Source organism: Physeter macrocephalus, chromosome 6, assembly GCF_002837175.3.
Source record: "Physeter macrocephalus isolate SW-GA chromosome 6, ASM283717v5, whole genome shotgun sequence".
In the NCBI taxonomy this organism is placed as follows: Eukaryota; Metazoa; Chordata; class Mammalia; order Artiodactyla; family Physeteridae; genus Physeter; species Physeter macrocephalus.
The window spans coordinates 48,393,126-48,409,465 of NC_041219.1; the positions used below are offsets into that span (position 1 = coordinate 48,393,126).

Consider the following 16,340-nt stretch of genomic DNA (forward strand, 5'->3'; position numbering starts at 1 on the left):
CTCTCACTGTTGTGGCCTCTCCCGTTGCGGAGCGCAGGCTCCGGACGCGCAGTCTCAGCGGCCACGGCTCACGGGCCCAGCCGCTCCGCGGCACGTGGGATCCTCCCGGACCGGGGCACCAACCCGCGTCCCCTGCATCGGCAGGCGGACTCGCAACCGCTGCGCCACCGGGGAAGCCCGAGCCAGTATTTTTCTTGAACCTATTTTTCCTTTTGGATTGTGTTGCCTGCTGGAGTGAAATGTACGGGAAGTTTTGTTGCCTACGTGCGCCACTCGTTTTGACATAAGACCGCTCTCTGAGACCCATCGCGCCACACCTGTCCTTATCCCCATTTTCCACTATTGGTGTGAGACCCACCCCACCCAGGCATAGAGAGGCCGGGCAGCACGCCTGTGGACACACAGCTGCTAAGTGACGGCGCCAGGATTCGAACACAGGCAGCTTGGCTCTCACATCGTATCCTTAAGCAGGACACTGAACTAACCGCCTCACTTTTCTAACTGAAAAGTCTCCGGTTTGTTAAGTCCAGCTTCGGGGGGTAGCCACTGTCTCCTTTGGTTTTACCGTGGGTGGGTGTGAGCTTTAGAGTCACAGCCAGATTCTAGTGCCGCCTCTGTGTTTGTCCCGTGGCCTCGGGCAACTTGCTTCATCTCTTCCCGTCCCCTGTGTCACAGAGTTGCTAGGATCACATGAGCTCATTCGTCCATTCATTCCTTCACGGACATTTACTGTGTGCTGGCTCTGGAGCGGCTGTGGGGCAGCATGCAGAATGAGACTCCTGTCCAGCCCTCGTGGCACAAGTACACCCTCGGTTAATTACTTGTGCTAATTGCTGGGAAGTTCAGGGAGCAAAGAAACCACGAAAGAAAGGAAACATGTCTGCCCCATGTTCGCATGTGTGCACGTGTGTGTGTTGGGGGGGTGCAGTTAGGGAGGACTTCCCGGAGGAGAGGACCTTTGTACTGGTGTGGGTGTGAACGAGCCAGCCGGAGGAGAGGAGGGACCCGGGACCACCCAGCCTGGCAGAGCTTCAGTTTCCAAAAGCCGGGTGCAGAGGACACTTGACAGGTGTGCATACGTGGTCTGAGAGGTGAGAGGAGAACCAGGGGAGTTGGGTCCCGCAGGGGGGGATGCTGTAGAGATGCGGGCAGGGGGAGGACGGCCCACACGTCCACTGGGCTTGATCCAGGAGGTCACTGTGAGCTGCCTGGAGGGAGCAGTGTAGAAGCTGCTGCTTCTCGCCTTCCCAGAGATGTGTCTTCTGGTCCTTTCTCCTGCTGCCTCCTTTTAGCTGGTGCTCTATCCGAGACCCCGTCTCTCTGTGCCGGGTGCTGGTGTCGGGGGGTGTGAGGGCACCAGCCATTCTCGTGCTGAGGACAGGGCCTGGAGCCATAAGAACAGACTCAGCACGCCCTGCTTCCTCCTGGAGGTCTTGGGGCCTTGAGGAGGGGAGGTGGGTCTGTCCTCATCCCAGTCATACAGAATGGTACAGAAGCACTGGGACACACCAGGTGACAGTTGCTTGTCATCTCCCTGAGGACGGGGTCATGACTCTGGATCCGTGGCCCCAAGCTCAGAGCCTGGCACATGGAAGGGTCCTAAGAGGGGCATCGGCTGGCTCTCCAGGCTCGTGAGGTGGGGGGCCCCGCAGGGGCTGGGGGTGTGGGCTGAGTCTTGCGTGGGTCTGTTGGGTTGGAATTTCCTGTTGGCATCTCATTGCATCTCAGGCTTCCCAGTCATGCGGGTCCTGGACACCACGGGGAACCCCCTCCAACTTTTTGCTACAGCTTTAGGCAGTGCCGTGGAGCAGATGGGCCATGAGCCTTGTGTCAGCTCTTTATTTTTCCAAATGAGGGGATTGAAATAAAACCAAATAGAGAGCTAACCAACCACCATCTCATATCTGAGCATTTCATATACATGGAGGGCATTTTAATGCCCCAGATTTTGGAAGGACAAGGAATGTTGTCTCTGTGGATCTCATCTAGTCAGATTAACAGGGACCAGAGATGAAAACTGTGCCCTGCTGAAGTTTCTTCTCAGAGAGGAAAAGGATCTGAAGAAGATTCCAGACCCGAAGCCCCACGTCTCTCTTAAGAGCACCTACGGGCTCTTAAGGACGGGTGTGGAATGACCAGTAAGCGCGTGGTGGGTGTGGGTAGGTGACAGCATTCCCCGGGGTGGGGGACAGAAGAAACAGTGATGGCCTTGTCGCTCCAGGTTGCTTTCGTGACATGATTTAGGAGGGCCACTCAGACATGGCGGGGTCTGTGCCTGAGGTTTCCTCCGTTTTACGCCCTTTGGGAGGTGCTGCCAGGGGGTCTGCTGGTGGGTCTGGTTGGTCTGATGCTGTCAGCTGCTGTGAAACCCTTGGTACCAGTGAGGTGTGGCGTCAGGTGGGGTGACACCTTGGTTGTCTTCTTGCCCCGCCGCCCAGCCCAGCCATGTGCCCTGTGTCAGAGCCTGGGGCCACAGCCTGGAACCCCCGTCCCTCTTTTCCCTTCCACTGAAGCCTTCCCTCCCATCTCCCCTGGGCTCGGGCAGTGAGTGGCCTCCTCTGCTCCGTGGCCCCATCTGCCAAAGGACTTGTCACACTCCCAGGTGACAATCACTTGACCCAGCCACTCCCCCCTAGTCTGGGAGTGGCGGACCGGCACTGAGAAGGTGCCACATTGGGGTGTGACAGGATGCACAGGCTGAGGGTGGGCGTCCACAAGTGGGGACAGGAGAGAGGCGCCTCTTTGGGCTTCAGGTCACCCCCGGTTTGGTGATGGGGGGCAGAACTGAGAGGTGACCCAACCCCCAGGTACGATGAGCAAGCCGCGGTGTCCGCAGTGATGCAGGAGGTCAAAGCCAGGGCAAGTCTGAACTTTAGGTCTTTCTACCTCTCCTCCACCGGTCCCACCCTCCGCTGGCCACTGCCCCAGATGCATGGGGGCGAGACGATCCTAGGGATTTTTGTTTTGTTTTTAAACTTTTAAATCAACTTGATTTTGGTTGCAAAGTTACAATTTACTTTTAAAATATATATATATTTATTTATTTGTTGGCTGCGTTGGGCCTTCCTTGCTGCGCGTGGGCTTTCTCTAGTTGCGGGAGCAGGAGCTACTCTTCGTCGCGGTGCGCAGGCTTCTCATTGTTGTGGCTTCTCTTTTTGTGGAGCACGGGCTCTAGGCGCACAAGCTTCAGTAGTTGTGGCACGTGGGCTCAGCAGTTGTGGCTTGTGGGCTCTAGAGGGCAGGCTCAGTAGTTGTGGCGCATGGGCTTAGTTGCTCTGCGGCATGTGGGATCCTCCCGGACCAGGGCTCGATCCCGTGTCCCCTGCACTGGCAGGCGGATTCTTAACCACTGTGCCATTAGGGAAGCCCAGGCGGATTCTTAACCACCGCGCCACCAGGAAAGTCCCACAATTTACTTTTTAATTAACATTTTCACCATTCCCATTTGAGGTCTCATAGCTTGCCTTGGAAAACATGGCATTCTCTACCAAACTGCTATGCAAGGATGTCGTAAAATACAGTTTCCCAAATTAATCCTCTTTGCCGGTATTCAGATTAGTGCATGAAAACAACATCGATTGAAAATGGCAAGTGACTTAATTGGCAGAACGTACAATTCCTTTCCTAATGAAGGGTGCTACAAAATGGTACACAAAAGCTCAATTTTTAAAATGCATTTTAAAAATACGCACAACAATGTGAGCTATTATATATAGAATGGATACACAACAAGGGCCTACTGTATAGCACAGAGAACTAGATTCAATATCCTATGATAAACCGTAATGGAAAAGAATATATTAAAACAGAGTGTATATATATGTATAACTGAATCACTTTGCTGTGCAGCAGAAATTAACATGACATTGTAAATCAACTCTACTTCAATTACAAAATTTAAAAATACGCATAACAAAACAAAAAAGAAGAAGAAATAAAAATACGCATAACATACGGTTGACCATTTCAGCTCTTTTTAAGTGTTCAGCTCAGTGGCATTAAGCACATTCACATTGTTGTGCAACCATCACCACCATCCATCTCCAGAACTTTTCATCTCCCCAAATGGAAACTCGGTCCGCATTAAACACTAACTCCCCCTCCCCCTCCTCCCCCAGCCCCTGGCATCCACCATTCTACTTTCTGTCTCCATGGGTTTGACTGTTCTCAGGACCTCATATAAGTGGCATCATACAGTCCTTTTGTTTGCCCTTTTGTGACTGGTTTCACTTAGTATAATGTCATCAACGGTAAAAAAATTAAAAGAAGGATTCCTTTCAGTGTTGGGTATTCAGCTTCCAAAAACAACGATCATGGGGAAGTGAGTTCCCCAAAGTAATTTTAACCGAGGCTGCACATATAACCGTTGTTCTACAGGACATAAGGAAAGATAAAGAATGGCCCATAGAACCCGACCGTCATACTCAACGTGGTTTCAATAGAATAGCCAAGTTGGGATCGTTAGAATCTGAAGGCAAGGTTGACAGATCAAGATACTCAACCCAGAGCTGTTTGTTCCCATAGTGAAATATCGGAAGGAACGTAGATGCCCAGAGAGGGGGGAGTGGGCTGGAGACGATGCTACTTCTATACAAGAGTGTGACGCCTCGTGCCTGGCACAGTGGCACAAAAAAGGAATTTAAGGGGGTGAGAGGTGGTGAATGGACGGGCTGTCTCTGCGGGGATCCTCACGTGTCCGGCTGTTACGATGAGGACGGTGATGTCCTGTCTGCTCTGACCTCTGCTGCGTCACCATCCAGCCTGGCCGTGGGTGCCCCGTGGCCCCTGGGATTGGGAGTGCAGGAACTTCCCCCTGGCTGGAGAGGGGGCGCATCCTGCCCACGGAGGGTGTGCTGGCCACGGCCACTGGGAGTTCCAGCTTTATGGCAGCTTGGGGCATTCCGGGGATGTTCCACGTTTCTGGATTGAGCGAAGGATGTCAGATTTCATTGTCCTTCTGAGAATAAGGTTCGAAGTGCTCAAGGCTCCCCAGTGGGAATCATTTCCAAATGTTTCTACAGCTTGGGCACAAAGTGCTCGCCCCGCCGAGCCAGCCCCAGGAGCCTGAGCTTCACCTGTGCTTGCCTTTCTTAGAGTTGAGGGAGGCCGAGGGGCCGCCCCTCATCCCTGGGCCGTTCTCCACCCCAAGACGGGGCCTTGGTTCCCCCATTCTTCACCGGCAACGGCGAGCAAATTCCCTTTGTTCCTTCCATGTGTAATCCAGCCACTGTTTGCTGGGGCTCCCTGTGTGCTCGGAACTTTATAAGCTTTATCCATCTCCTCAGCCACCTTCAGAAGGTATTGTGAGCCCCGTTTTGCCGTCCAGGAAGCTGTGGCTTAGAGAGGTGAAGTGTCCTGCCTAGGGTCACAGAGCAAGAAGGCGCTGGAGCTGGGGTTGGAGCCCACGCCTGTTCGGCTCCAAAGCTGACACCCCTCCTACTCACCCCTGCAGCTGCTGAGGGCTGGCTGTGGGCTGGCTGTGGGAGAGGGAGGCCTAGCTCTGCATGGGGGGGAGGGCGAGGCAGACAGATGTTGTCAATTGTGAGTTTGCTCCAGGCCGGGCTGGTGGGTGGGGGGGGGGGGTTGGGCCGGGGCCGGAGGGGCTGTGAGAGCCGCGAGGGGTGAGACTGGGCGGGAGAGCTAGGCGGGCCCGGCTGGGATTGGGGTGAAGGGGTACAGCACAGGGGACGTCGGCCTCTGCCAGGCCACGTGGCTGGGTCACAGTGGTCTTGGGGGTGAACCACAGGCCGTGTTTTATCTGTGACAGGTCAGGTCCTGCGTTTCGTGAATGCTTCCCTTAGAATCAATTGGAGCAAGAACGAAGGAAGGAACGAATGAATGAGTGGGACCCCTGGAGGTCAGCCGGGTAACCAAGAGGCTCTCCCTCATGAGGGACCTCGCTGTTTGGTGCCGGGAAGCCGGTGATGCCAATTATATCTGAGCCCCAGCCCACGGTGCCTCCCACGTTCACCAGATGGCATCGTCGGGAAGTGTGGAGGGGGACAGCTGAGGTCGGGTCGGGCTGAGCGGCCGGTTGGCAGTGGACCGGCAGACTTTGCTCTGGGGTGGACCGTCACCCTCATTGCCAGCCTGGGGGAACCCGAGAGAGCGAGGGTGCGGCAGCGCATCTTCCGCTCCGACCTCCCCCGGCTGCGGGTGGGGCTGAGGTTGGCCTCCTCCGGGGACCTGGCAAGGCCCTTCCTCCTCCTGGTTCAAGAAATGCCCGGGGCTTCCCTGGTGGCGCAGTGGTTGAGAATCCGCCTGCCAATGCAGGGGACACGGGTTCGAGCCCTGCTCTGGGAAGATCCCACATGCCGCGGAGCAACTAGGCCCGTGAGCCACAACTACTGAGCCTGCGCGTCTGGAGCCCGTGCTCCGCGACAGGAGAGGCCACAGCAGTGAGAGGCCCGCGCACCGCGATGAAGAGGGGCCCCCGCTCGCCGCAACTAGAGAAAGCCCTCGCGCAGAAGCGAAGACCCAACACAGCCATAAATAAATAAATAAATAAATTTAAATCATATGGGCTTCTAGGAAGACCTCTGCTTAAAAAAAGAAAAGAAAAGAAAAGAAATGCCCGGCCCAGCCTCGGACCACGCCCATCGGGGTCTCCCTGGAGGTGAGCCCAGGGCTCAAGGGCACCGTGTTCCAGGCACAGTTTGTCGGCAGAGGTGCTCGAGGTGGCACAGCCGGTGTTTCTGGACGCATCGGCCTCGTGCTGAGCCCTGGAGTGACCCTCTCTTTTGGGGCCACCCCGAGGGCCGGGCCTTGGAAGAATAATGAGCTCAAACAGAACACCCAAGGCCCTTGGTGCCAGGAAACGCTGCCAAGCCCGGCGGGATTTGCCCCGTGGGGCGCGGAAGGCCAGCCGTGAGAAACCGTGGCGTTTCTTAGAGCCCAGTTTTGCAATGTCCTGCCGAGAGGTGACCTTCTGCCCGGGAGCAGAGGCTGTTGCCACTAACGCCCCCTCCTGGCTGCGGGTGGAACTGACGCTGGCGGCGCCTCGGTACCCGGTTGCTCCTCCCTTGGGGAACGGTGGGGTCCCCTCCTTCCTGTGAGCCGAGGGCCCCAGCGGGGCAGCAGCCTGGGTGGGGCTGAGCGCCGGGCTGGGCGCTGGAGGGCGTGGGTGCTTCAGCCCCTGGACCCACCTGAGCCTTCCGTCTTTCCTTTTTGTGAGCAAAGAGGCGACCCTGTGACAAATCAAGGGCAGAGACCGTCACCGGCCTCAGTCTCCCGACCCGTAGAGTGAGGACTGATGCTCTCCTAGGAAGTGGCTACGACGGTGAAGTGAGAACACAGAGTGGGTCCCGGAAACGCTGGCTCTTCGCTTCTCCCCAGAGCTGGCTGGTTGCATTTGAGGCCCCGCACGCCTGTTCCGGCCCCGCCCGCCTGTTCCCTCCTCTGTGCTCTCCTCATGCCGTACCTCTTCCCTGCTGTTCGCTCCCCACTCTCGAGAGAAGCCTTCCTTGGTTGTCCCAGTTTGGGGGACACCTCTAGGCCTCCCCAATTCTGCACTGTTCATTTTTAGTGGTACAGACCATCTGTGACCCCATAGGAGTGGGGTCGGCCGCGTCCTGGATACCCACCCGCTGGGCTGGACGGCAGCTCGGCCGTGCCTTGGTCAGTAACACCTGTCCTTCTTCCCTCTGGACTGTGAAGTCAGGGACCCCGTCTGGGCAGGTCCCCGTCCCAGTTTCCAGTATCTGGCTGTAGCAGGGATCCCAGTGCCGAGCTGCAGCCCCGTCAGAACTGGATTTGGAAAGTAGCCGTTAAGGTTTCAGGCCTTTCTAGGAGGAGCGGAGCGTGTGCTCCCAGCCCGCGACTCAGCGGAGTTTTCAGCGCACGTTTGTCGAGTGACCGAAGGACCGCACGTGCCGCGGCCCTTTCGGCCCCGTCCTGATGCCGTAGAGGAGACCTAAGGAAGGGGTGTCCAGACGGTGCGGCCGGGAGGGGGCGCTCTCGGCCACCCGAGGGAGGCCGCCCGTCTCAGGGGACCTTGGGCGGGGTCCGAGGTGAGTCACCTGTCGCCAGACACCCCGTTCTCTTCCCTGCACGGCAGGCGCAGACGTCTTCATGGAGACTTGCTGTGCAGACGGACATCGAATGGCCACTCAGCGCAGGGACTGCTCACTGCCGTACGCCTCGGAATCTAAGGAATGCAGGTATGTTTGCCAGTGCCGCTGTTCTACCGGAATAGTGTTCTTCTAGACGAAAGCAGGGGAGGAAGGGACAGTGGGTGCCAGGACCCCGGGAGAGGCTGGGCCCCCAGGACCAGGCTGCGGGAGGTGTGCGGGGCTGGTGACCCCCGCCTCCCCCCTCTGTGCTCCCACGGGCCTTGTACGGGACTCTGCTTACCCTTCCCGTGCCACCCTGGCATTGCCGGGGCATCCCGTCATTTCACCAGGCTGCAAGCAAGAGGATGTGGGTTTGTAGCCCTCACTGCCGCACCTGGGCAGTGTGACCAAGTCACCCAGAAAGGGGGTGGTTGTTGGGGGCGGCGGATGAGAGCGTGTGACTGGAAGTGCTTTGCAGATAAAAGGGTGGGCCACCTTCAGACCCCGAAAACGCAGACGAGCGAGTCCCAGAGCAAAAGTTCTGCCAGACCGTTGTCTACTTTATACAGTAGCCAGCATCTGGATCAACTATTTTTATTCCTCTCTTCCTAAATTGACTGAAGCTCCCTCAGAGTTTTGGGAGAATGTAAGCTTAGAATAAATGAGAAAGATATGTAATGTTGATCATCACCGTAAAAATAATAGCAAGCCTTTCTGAAGCACCGACTTTGTGCTGGGCGTTTGCTGCTCTTCGTCTCATTTCACCCTGTTACTGATCCCATTTTACAGATGAGGAGACTGAGCTTCCCCCAGTACGCACAGCTGGTAGGTGATGGCGTTAGGACTTGAACCCAGATCTGCTTGCCTGGGGAGCAGAGGTTGAGGGGGAGGCGAGGGTATGAACGCATTCCATCACTTGACATCCGTTCATTTTCTCTGCCTCTAATCCGAGTCTAAGCTGCGTTGAAGCTTGGAGCTGTGGGATGCTAGGTGGAGAGCTGCCATGGAAGGAATGTGCAGGGGAGGCTTGTCTGCCTCACTCTGGGAGGCTTGTCTGCCTCACTCTGGAGTTTTGCATTTGTGTTGGCACCGAGCAGAGACCGCTGCCTGCCAGCAGTGACGGAGGATGTAAATCTCGATTTAGGAAATTCTTGAAAAGTCGAAAGCATTATAGACCAAACAAAGGAAGAGAAGACAGGGCACTCGGGTTGTTTGAATTGACTGGGAGACCGCGCCGTTAGGATTTATGGCGCGTCTGATGAGTGAGAGCTTGGCTCCCGAGCGTGGCTTCGAGCTAGAAACGTCAGAGGGCGGCTGGCAGTTGCGGAGCGAAGCTGGGTGGTGAGCGCCAAGCGTTCTGTTTGCAGACGGGGCTCTGAGAGGCAGCCGGGCCCCGGGGACCCACCTGGGCCGGCTTTCAGGCTGTGTGACTTGAGCCGACTTGGAACCTCAGTTTCCCCAAATGTGAAAGGAGGACAGCGATAGCTTCTTTTCAGGGTTGTGATAATGACCGAGGCGAGGGAAGCAGCCAGGACCACCAGGCCGGGCTGTGGAGCTGTATGTGTCTGCTCGGGCCGCCGGCACAGACACCTCCGCCCGGGAGGCTTAAACCACAGACATTTACTGTCTCACAGCCTGGCGGACAGAAGTCTGAGATCAAGGTCTCAACAGGGCTGGTTCCTCCTGAGGCATCTCTCCTGGCCTGGGGATGCCACCTTCTCCCTATGTCCTCACGTGGTCTCCCCTCTCTGTGTGTCTGTGTCCTAATCTCTTATCCTATAAGGATGCCAGGCAGATTGCACTAGGGCCACCCCAACCTTAATTACCTCTTTAATGACCATTTAACCTTAATTACCTCTTTAAAGACCCAAGCTCCAAATAAGTCACGTTCGGAAGTCCTGGGGTTAGAACTTCAACATAGAATTGTGGGAGGCAGGGATACAATTCAGCCCAAAACGGGGAGCCCTGTTTGTAAATCAAAGGCTTACAAAGTGAGGCATCAGCCAGCTGACCCCTCAATGGACAGAAGGAGGAACTGAGGTCAGCGACTCAGTGGCCTCTGGGCCCTACTTGTGAATTTGGACTTTAGTCACAACTGAATTTGTTACTGACTTGTACCCGCCGATGTCTTGACTGAGTTTTGGAGGTCTCTTGAATCTCCAGTGGGCTCCAGACTCTAGAGAAACTACCTTCTTGGCTATGCAGCAGGCATTCATGTTATGACCTACATTTTTTTTTTTTGAGAGTTATGTTTTATTTGGTGGACTTTCTGAGAACTTCAAGCCTGGGACACAGCATCTCAGATAATGTGGAGAAAACTGTTCCAGAGAGGCAAGGGGGGGGAGCCAGGATACATAGGAGCTTTTGCAACAAAAGACCAGGTAGTCGGAACATCAAGATTACGGTTCATGATCTACCTTTTGGGCAGGGGTAAACTTCAAACGCGCATTCAGAGATTTCCTGCAATGTAAGTCGTATCACCTGAATGGCCGAGAGGGAAGGTCTTCTCTCTTGGGGGCAGATATGGGTGCAAGTCCAGGTTCCCCCTGACCCCCGACATGTTTCCAGTGGGGCCCACTCACTTCATCACGTGGGACCCAAGGGAACTCTGGCTAGATAGTGCGAGTTTCCATGTGACAGGGTCCTCAAGACGCGTTATTCAACTCCCAGGACGCTGATTGCCAGCCATTGGCCTTTTGTTTCCCCGGGGCCCAGGGAGGCCGGTGGACTTGTCCCTGAACTCACGTACAGGGGCTGCGTCTGTGTCCAAGGCCTCTTAGTGAGTTAGCTGCTGGGCTGCTGGGCTCTGACCGCACCCCGGTCCTGTTTCCCCAGGTGCTGCCTGCTGCCCCTCCAGCCTGCCCTGCACCCTTTCCTCTTTGTCAGTTCATGTCGGGGTCTGAACCCCATACCATCTGCAGAGGTCAGAGGCCAAGCCCGGGGTCTCGGGCTCAAAGTAAGATACAGCTCATCCAAGAACACAACTGGCTTTTAATTCCAGGGGCAGCACTGGGTGCCACCATAGGGGGCGCTCAGGAGAACAAGAACCGCGCCCCCCCACCGCCGCCGCCCCAGCCCTCCATGCTTTCCTCGCCCAGTGGATGGGGACGGCACACGACAGATGACTCTGGGCCCCAAGTCAGAGCCGTGGTGCTAGGGTGAGCGGGGCCGTGTGCAGTGGGGCGTGACAAGCAGCGCGGCAATACCGATAGCGGGGATTTTTTAACAAGTTCAGGGTTATCGTTTTTCACGAAGGCAGAGAAGGGAGAGAGCAGGTCAGAAATCCAATCTGCTTTAAGAGGGTCCTCTTACTAGTAATAGTTAAAAGGTACAAGAAAACAGAGACCACCGGCCACTTGGTAACTCAGTAGTTCTGGGATCATTTTTCTTCTTTCGAAGTGGTATTCTGCCGAGATCTCCGGTTTTAAGTTCTCATTCATGCGGCAAATCTTTCTTGCCCCTCAGCGCTGTTCTAAGCTCAGGAGGAGGAGAATATGGGATCACACGGGTGGGCGAGCCCCAGGCCGAGCCTCCAGGGTAGAGCTGAGGAAGGAAGGCACTGAGGGTTCTGTGGGGCCCAAGAGGCCCGGGGTTGGTGCCACTGGCAGACGAGGGCATTGGCAAGGACCGCAGAGGGGCCAGCCCCTCTCTGCACACGTGGACTCCAGCTGGACACGTTCGGCCTCTGCCTGAGCCTCTGACACACGGCACGTTTGGGGGCGATCGTTTCCTCAACTCATGCATTGCCGTGCATTCTGGCCTCGGCCAAGGGCCAATATGCCTTAGGCCCCAAATATAAATTTGCCTCAAACCTTGGGTTGAATTAAGCCCGCGAGTCTCTCGGAGGAATTTGGATACACGCGGAACCAAAACCTAAAGCAGATCCTCAGAGGATATTTTTCAGTCTACCAGTCACTCTCTGAACCCCTTCGTTTATTTATCTCACAAATCGTATTGAGGGCATTCTGGACAAGATGGAGATAAATCAGTGAACAAAAGAGGCAAAATCTCTTCTACGGGGGATGCAGATGACGACATGGTAAAGTCTGTGGTTTGTAAGAAGGCACGAGGTGTCGTGGGAAAGGAAAACCCAGGGACAGGAGGCAGGGTCTCCTGATCAGGGCAGGTTTACAATTTTAAATAGAGCTGTCTGGGGACGCCTCCCTGAGAACAGACGTCTGAGCCAGGACCTGAAGGAGGCGAGCAAGGCAGCCAGGGGAATGCTTGTCCAAGTTGAAAGGCAGCAAGGGGAGAGCAGCTCTCTGGACACCCAGCCCCACCAGGGTAGGGCTTAGTAACTGCTGCCCCAGAAGCCCCCTGGGTGTGGGAGGCTGAGACTCCCCACCAGGCCATCCCTCTCCCCGTCCCTGAAGCCTCTGTACAGGCCTGGCACACAGTAGGGCCACAGCCACATTTTTTTAAAAATTGCATTAAAATATACATCACACAGATTGTACCATCGTAACCATGTTTAGGTGTACAGTTCAGTATGTTCACATCACTCTATCGCCATCACCACCATCCATCTCCAGAACTTTTTCATCTTCCTAGTGAAACTCGTACCCATGAAACAAAACCTCCTGGTTACCCCCCCTCCCCCAGCCCACCCCTTCTATTTTCCATCTTTATGAATTTGACTCTGCTGGGTCCCTCATATAAGGGGAATTACAGTATTCATCCTTTTGTGTCTGGCTTATTTCACTTAGCTTACTGTCCTCGAGGTTTATCCATGTTGTAACATGTGTCAAGGTTTCCTTCCATGTTAAGGCCGAATCCAAGTCCATCATATGTACAGACCACATTTAGCTCATCTATTCCTTGATGGACGCTTGGGCTGCTCCCGTCTTCTGGCGATTATGAATCACGCAGCTGGGAATGTGGGTGTGCAAATATCTGTTTGAGTCACTGCTTTCTATTCTTTTGGGTTTATGCACAGCAGTGGGATGGCTGGATCCTATGGTCATTCTATTTAAAAATTTTTGCAGGACCTGCCATACCGCACCATTTTACCTTCCCACCCGCAGTGCATGAGGGGTCCCATTTTTCCACACCACTTGTTTTCTGTTCAGCCAATAAGTATCTTTGAGTGAATGATCAATGGATACATATCTGCTTGCTCTCCCTCATAGTGCAGTGAAATGCCTGTCATTTGCAAATCCACTGAGAGCATGAGTGGACGTGTGGTAGCAGAGTACAGGCGTATCTCATTTTATTGTGCTTTGAAGGTTGCGTGTTTGTTTTTTTTTTTTTACAAATTGAAAGTTTGTGGCAACTCTGCGTTGTCAGATGATGGTTAGCATTTTTTAGCAAGGAAGGTTTGTTTTTAATTAAGGTATGTATTGCTTTTTTAGACATAATGCTATTGTACACTTACTGGACTACAGTACAGTGTGAACATAATTTTTATATGCACCAAGAAACCAAAAAATTCATGCGACCAACTTTATCGTGGTTGCCTGGAACCGAACCTGCAGTATCTCGGAGGTCTCTCCGTGCAGACAAATCCATCCCGGAGCCTGAGGGCAGTTCTAGAAGTGCCCGGGAAGCCGGATGCAGAGCTCCGGCCCCATAGGGTGGAGGCTGGGGAGGGCTGGCTGGGGGCCGAGGCAGCCTGGCTGGCAGCACACGGGGCCCAGCGGGGCCCCTCCCTCTCCGGGCCGGGGCAGGTCTGGCGGCTCCTCCTGCCCTTGTTGGCTCTGGCCAAAGCCAGGGTTATTTGGGGTCTGATGGGAGCCACACCTGTGATCACACACCTCCTGCCCCCTCACCTGCCTGCCCTCACCACCTGGAGCTGTGTGTGAGGGACCAAGTCTGGGAGGTGACGGTCCTTCTGTCGACATAAGCTCTTGTGCACGTGTGTCCTCGGGTTTCCGAGGACCTTCCTCCCGGAGCCCCCAACGGGGCTGGGAGACGTGGATGCCACCATCCCTCACGCCGTGGCCTTGGGCAGGCTACTCCACCTCTCTGGAGCTGTTTCCTCTGATTCCAGAAACTGGAGATGCGTGTTGGAAAGAATTCAGCTTGATAAAGGATCAGAAGTTCTGGCCCAGAGTCAGCAATCAGCTGTTTTTGTTTTTTGAAATAGGTGGGAACTTTCTGTGGCTGGGGCTCGGAGGTCAGAGAGGTGAACTGGGGCTCCACTCCCAGACGCCGCCCTGCGTCCAGTCTTTCTACTTAAGCACTGTTGAGCACCTTCTGTATGCGGGCGTTGTGTGTGTGTCTGTGGATGAGTGGAGGGGATGGGGAAGGGGGGACACCCAAAGAGGACGGAGCTCCCATCCCCGAGGGGCTACTGCTTCCAGGCCCTGAGCGCCAGCTGGTGGGCCCCCTGCCCCACAGAGCCCTTGGGCCAGCCTGCCTCCTCTGCCCACAGGATGGTCCAGGAGCAGTGCTGCCACAGCCAGCTGGAGGAACTGCACTGTGCCACGGGCATCAACCTGGCCAATGAGCAGGACAGCTGCACCGTGCCGCATGGTGACAACGCCAGCCTCGAGGCCATGTTCGTGAAGGTGAGGACCTGGGCCCCTCCCAGCTCAGCAGCCGCTTCTTCAGCAGGAGGCCTGGGGCGCTCTCCTCCCTGCACCCCCCGACCTCAGAGGCCTTTCCTTATGAGCAGCACATTCTGCTCAACTCAGGGGGCGAGGAGGGCCACTCAAGTCTCCCCACCTCCTCCAGTTTATCCAGTAAACCCTGGACAACACCCCGGGCCCCGTCCCACACCGGGGAAACCGGGATGGAGTCACCCAGCCTTGCCCTGAAGACTGCCGGTCCCGGGGCTTCAAACAGGAATGCAGAGGTCAGAGCAGGGGTTATCTGGGCTCAGGGCCTTCTGAAACCTCTTCTCAATTCAGATAGGCATTCCCCACCCCACCCCGGAGGCCCTCCAGCTTCTCTGCTCTCCCGAACTAGTCGGAGTTCAGAATGGGCCCCCACCAACGCCTCTGATAACACATGACCTCCATAACCGCCCTAGAAGAGAAAACTGAGGTTCAGAGAGGCCCACACTCCAAAGTGGCCTCTCAGCAGGGGTCCCTTCAGGACCAGCAAGGGAGGGATCTGGTGAGGCAGAGCTGGGAGTGCAGTCCATCTGGCCCAGAGGGAACCCTGCCCAAAGGTCAGCTATGAATGAAGGACGTGATCCACCCTGGGACTCCAGGCCCAGGCCAGGTCACTCAGGACCTCTGTCACTGTGGAAGGCCTGCCTCTTTGCACGGACGTGGAGAGGTTACTGAGAGCATTCCCAGGTCTGAAGACTGCAAATAAACTAGGACGTCTCTCTCTTGCCACCTACTGAGGGAGAAAAACAGCCCGACCAGAAGGTGCTCAAGTTTGGCAAGTTAATTAACCTGGTCATCTGGGTTTCTGTTGGAGGTGCCAGGTGACAAAAGTGAATTCCCTGGAAGAAAGATGCCCCCGTTCCCAGTTAGGAAAGCCATGAAGTCATTTCAAGGAGCAGGCATTGGAATGAAGTCTGGATCCCGAGGGGGCGTGTGTGGGTTCCTTTCGGGGGATTCTCTTTCCGTGCAGGTCAGAATGTGGAGGGAGATTCCACGTAGAGGAGCTGGGGGTCCGGAGACCCTCTGTCCACCCTCAGCCTTTGTGGGCTTTCATGGGAGGAGGTTTCTGGTGTGAGAGAGCTGGGGGGGGCGAGGGTGGGGTGATCTGGTCAAGGGGACCTGGGAGCCAGGACCTTAAGTGTTCAGTGACTGCCTCCCAGGAAGGGTTGGGGCTCTGCAGACGCTGTCTGCCCTGCAGACACTTCCGCCAGTGTCCCCCGACTTGAGAGAAAGGCATGGAACTTTCTAAGGGGAGTGGAAACAGACGGCTTTGGCAGATGCGTGCTCTGTGTTTCCGGGAAGGGGGACTCATGACCTAAAAGGTGGAGGAGGTAACGGAGGCTCCCACTGTTTCCGGCAGCAGAGGCTGTAGAATGAGCAGGGTGGGAGACCCGCCGGCCTCTACGAAACCCAAGCAAAGCCACCCCTCCTCTGCTCCTGCTGTGGACCTTTTGGAAAGCTCTTTTGCTTTTCTTAGAATGATAAGGACTGAAATGGGGCTTTTCATGGGCCAGGGTGAATGTTGTCCCTGGGATTCAGCTGTGCCTTTTGGAAACACTGGGGTCCAGGTGACAGGCAGCAACTCTGTTCCTCACTTGATGACCAGGCTTGAGGCTCCCTTCCTGCTGCTTGAACCACCCTCACTCGGTGTGGGAAGAGACAAGGTGCATCTTCATCCTTCCAGGCGTGGTAGAGAAATCTCCGACCACGCAGAAGTCATGGACCCTTAGGG

At 55.5% G+C, this 16,340-nt stretch overlaps 1 protein-coding gene across 1 annotated transcript in view; it reads left to right on the forward strand.

Moving 5' to 3' along the window:
• FBLN1 (fibulin 1) overlaps window positions 1-16,340 on the forward strand; it is a 45,624-nt gene that overhangs the window by 7,800 nt on the left and 21,484 nt on the right. The window contains exons 2-3 of the mRNA XM_028490713.1: window positions 8,057-8,159; window positions 14,425-14,560. Coding sequence (XP_028346514.1) covers window positions 8,057-8,159; window positions 14,425-14,560 — 239 coding nt within the window. The remainder of the gene's footprint in view (window positions 1-8,056; window positions 8,160-14,424; window positions 14,561-16,340) is intronic.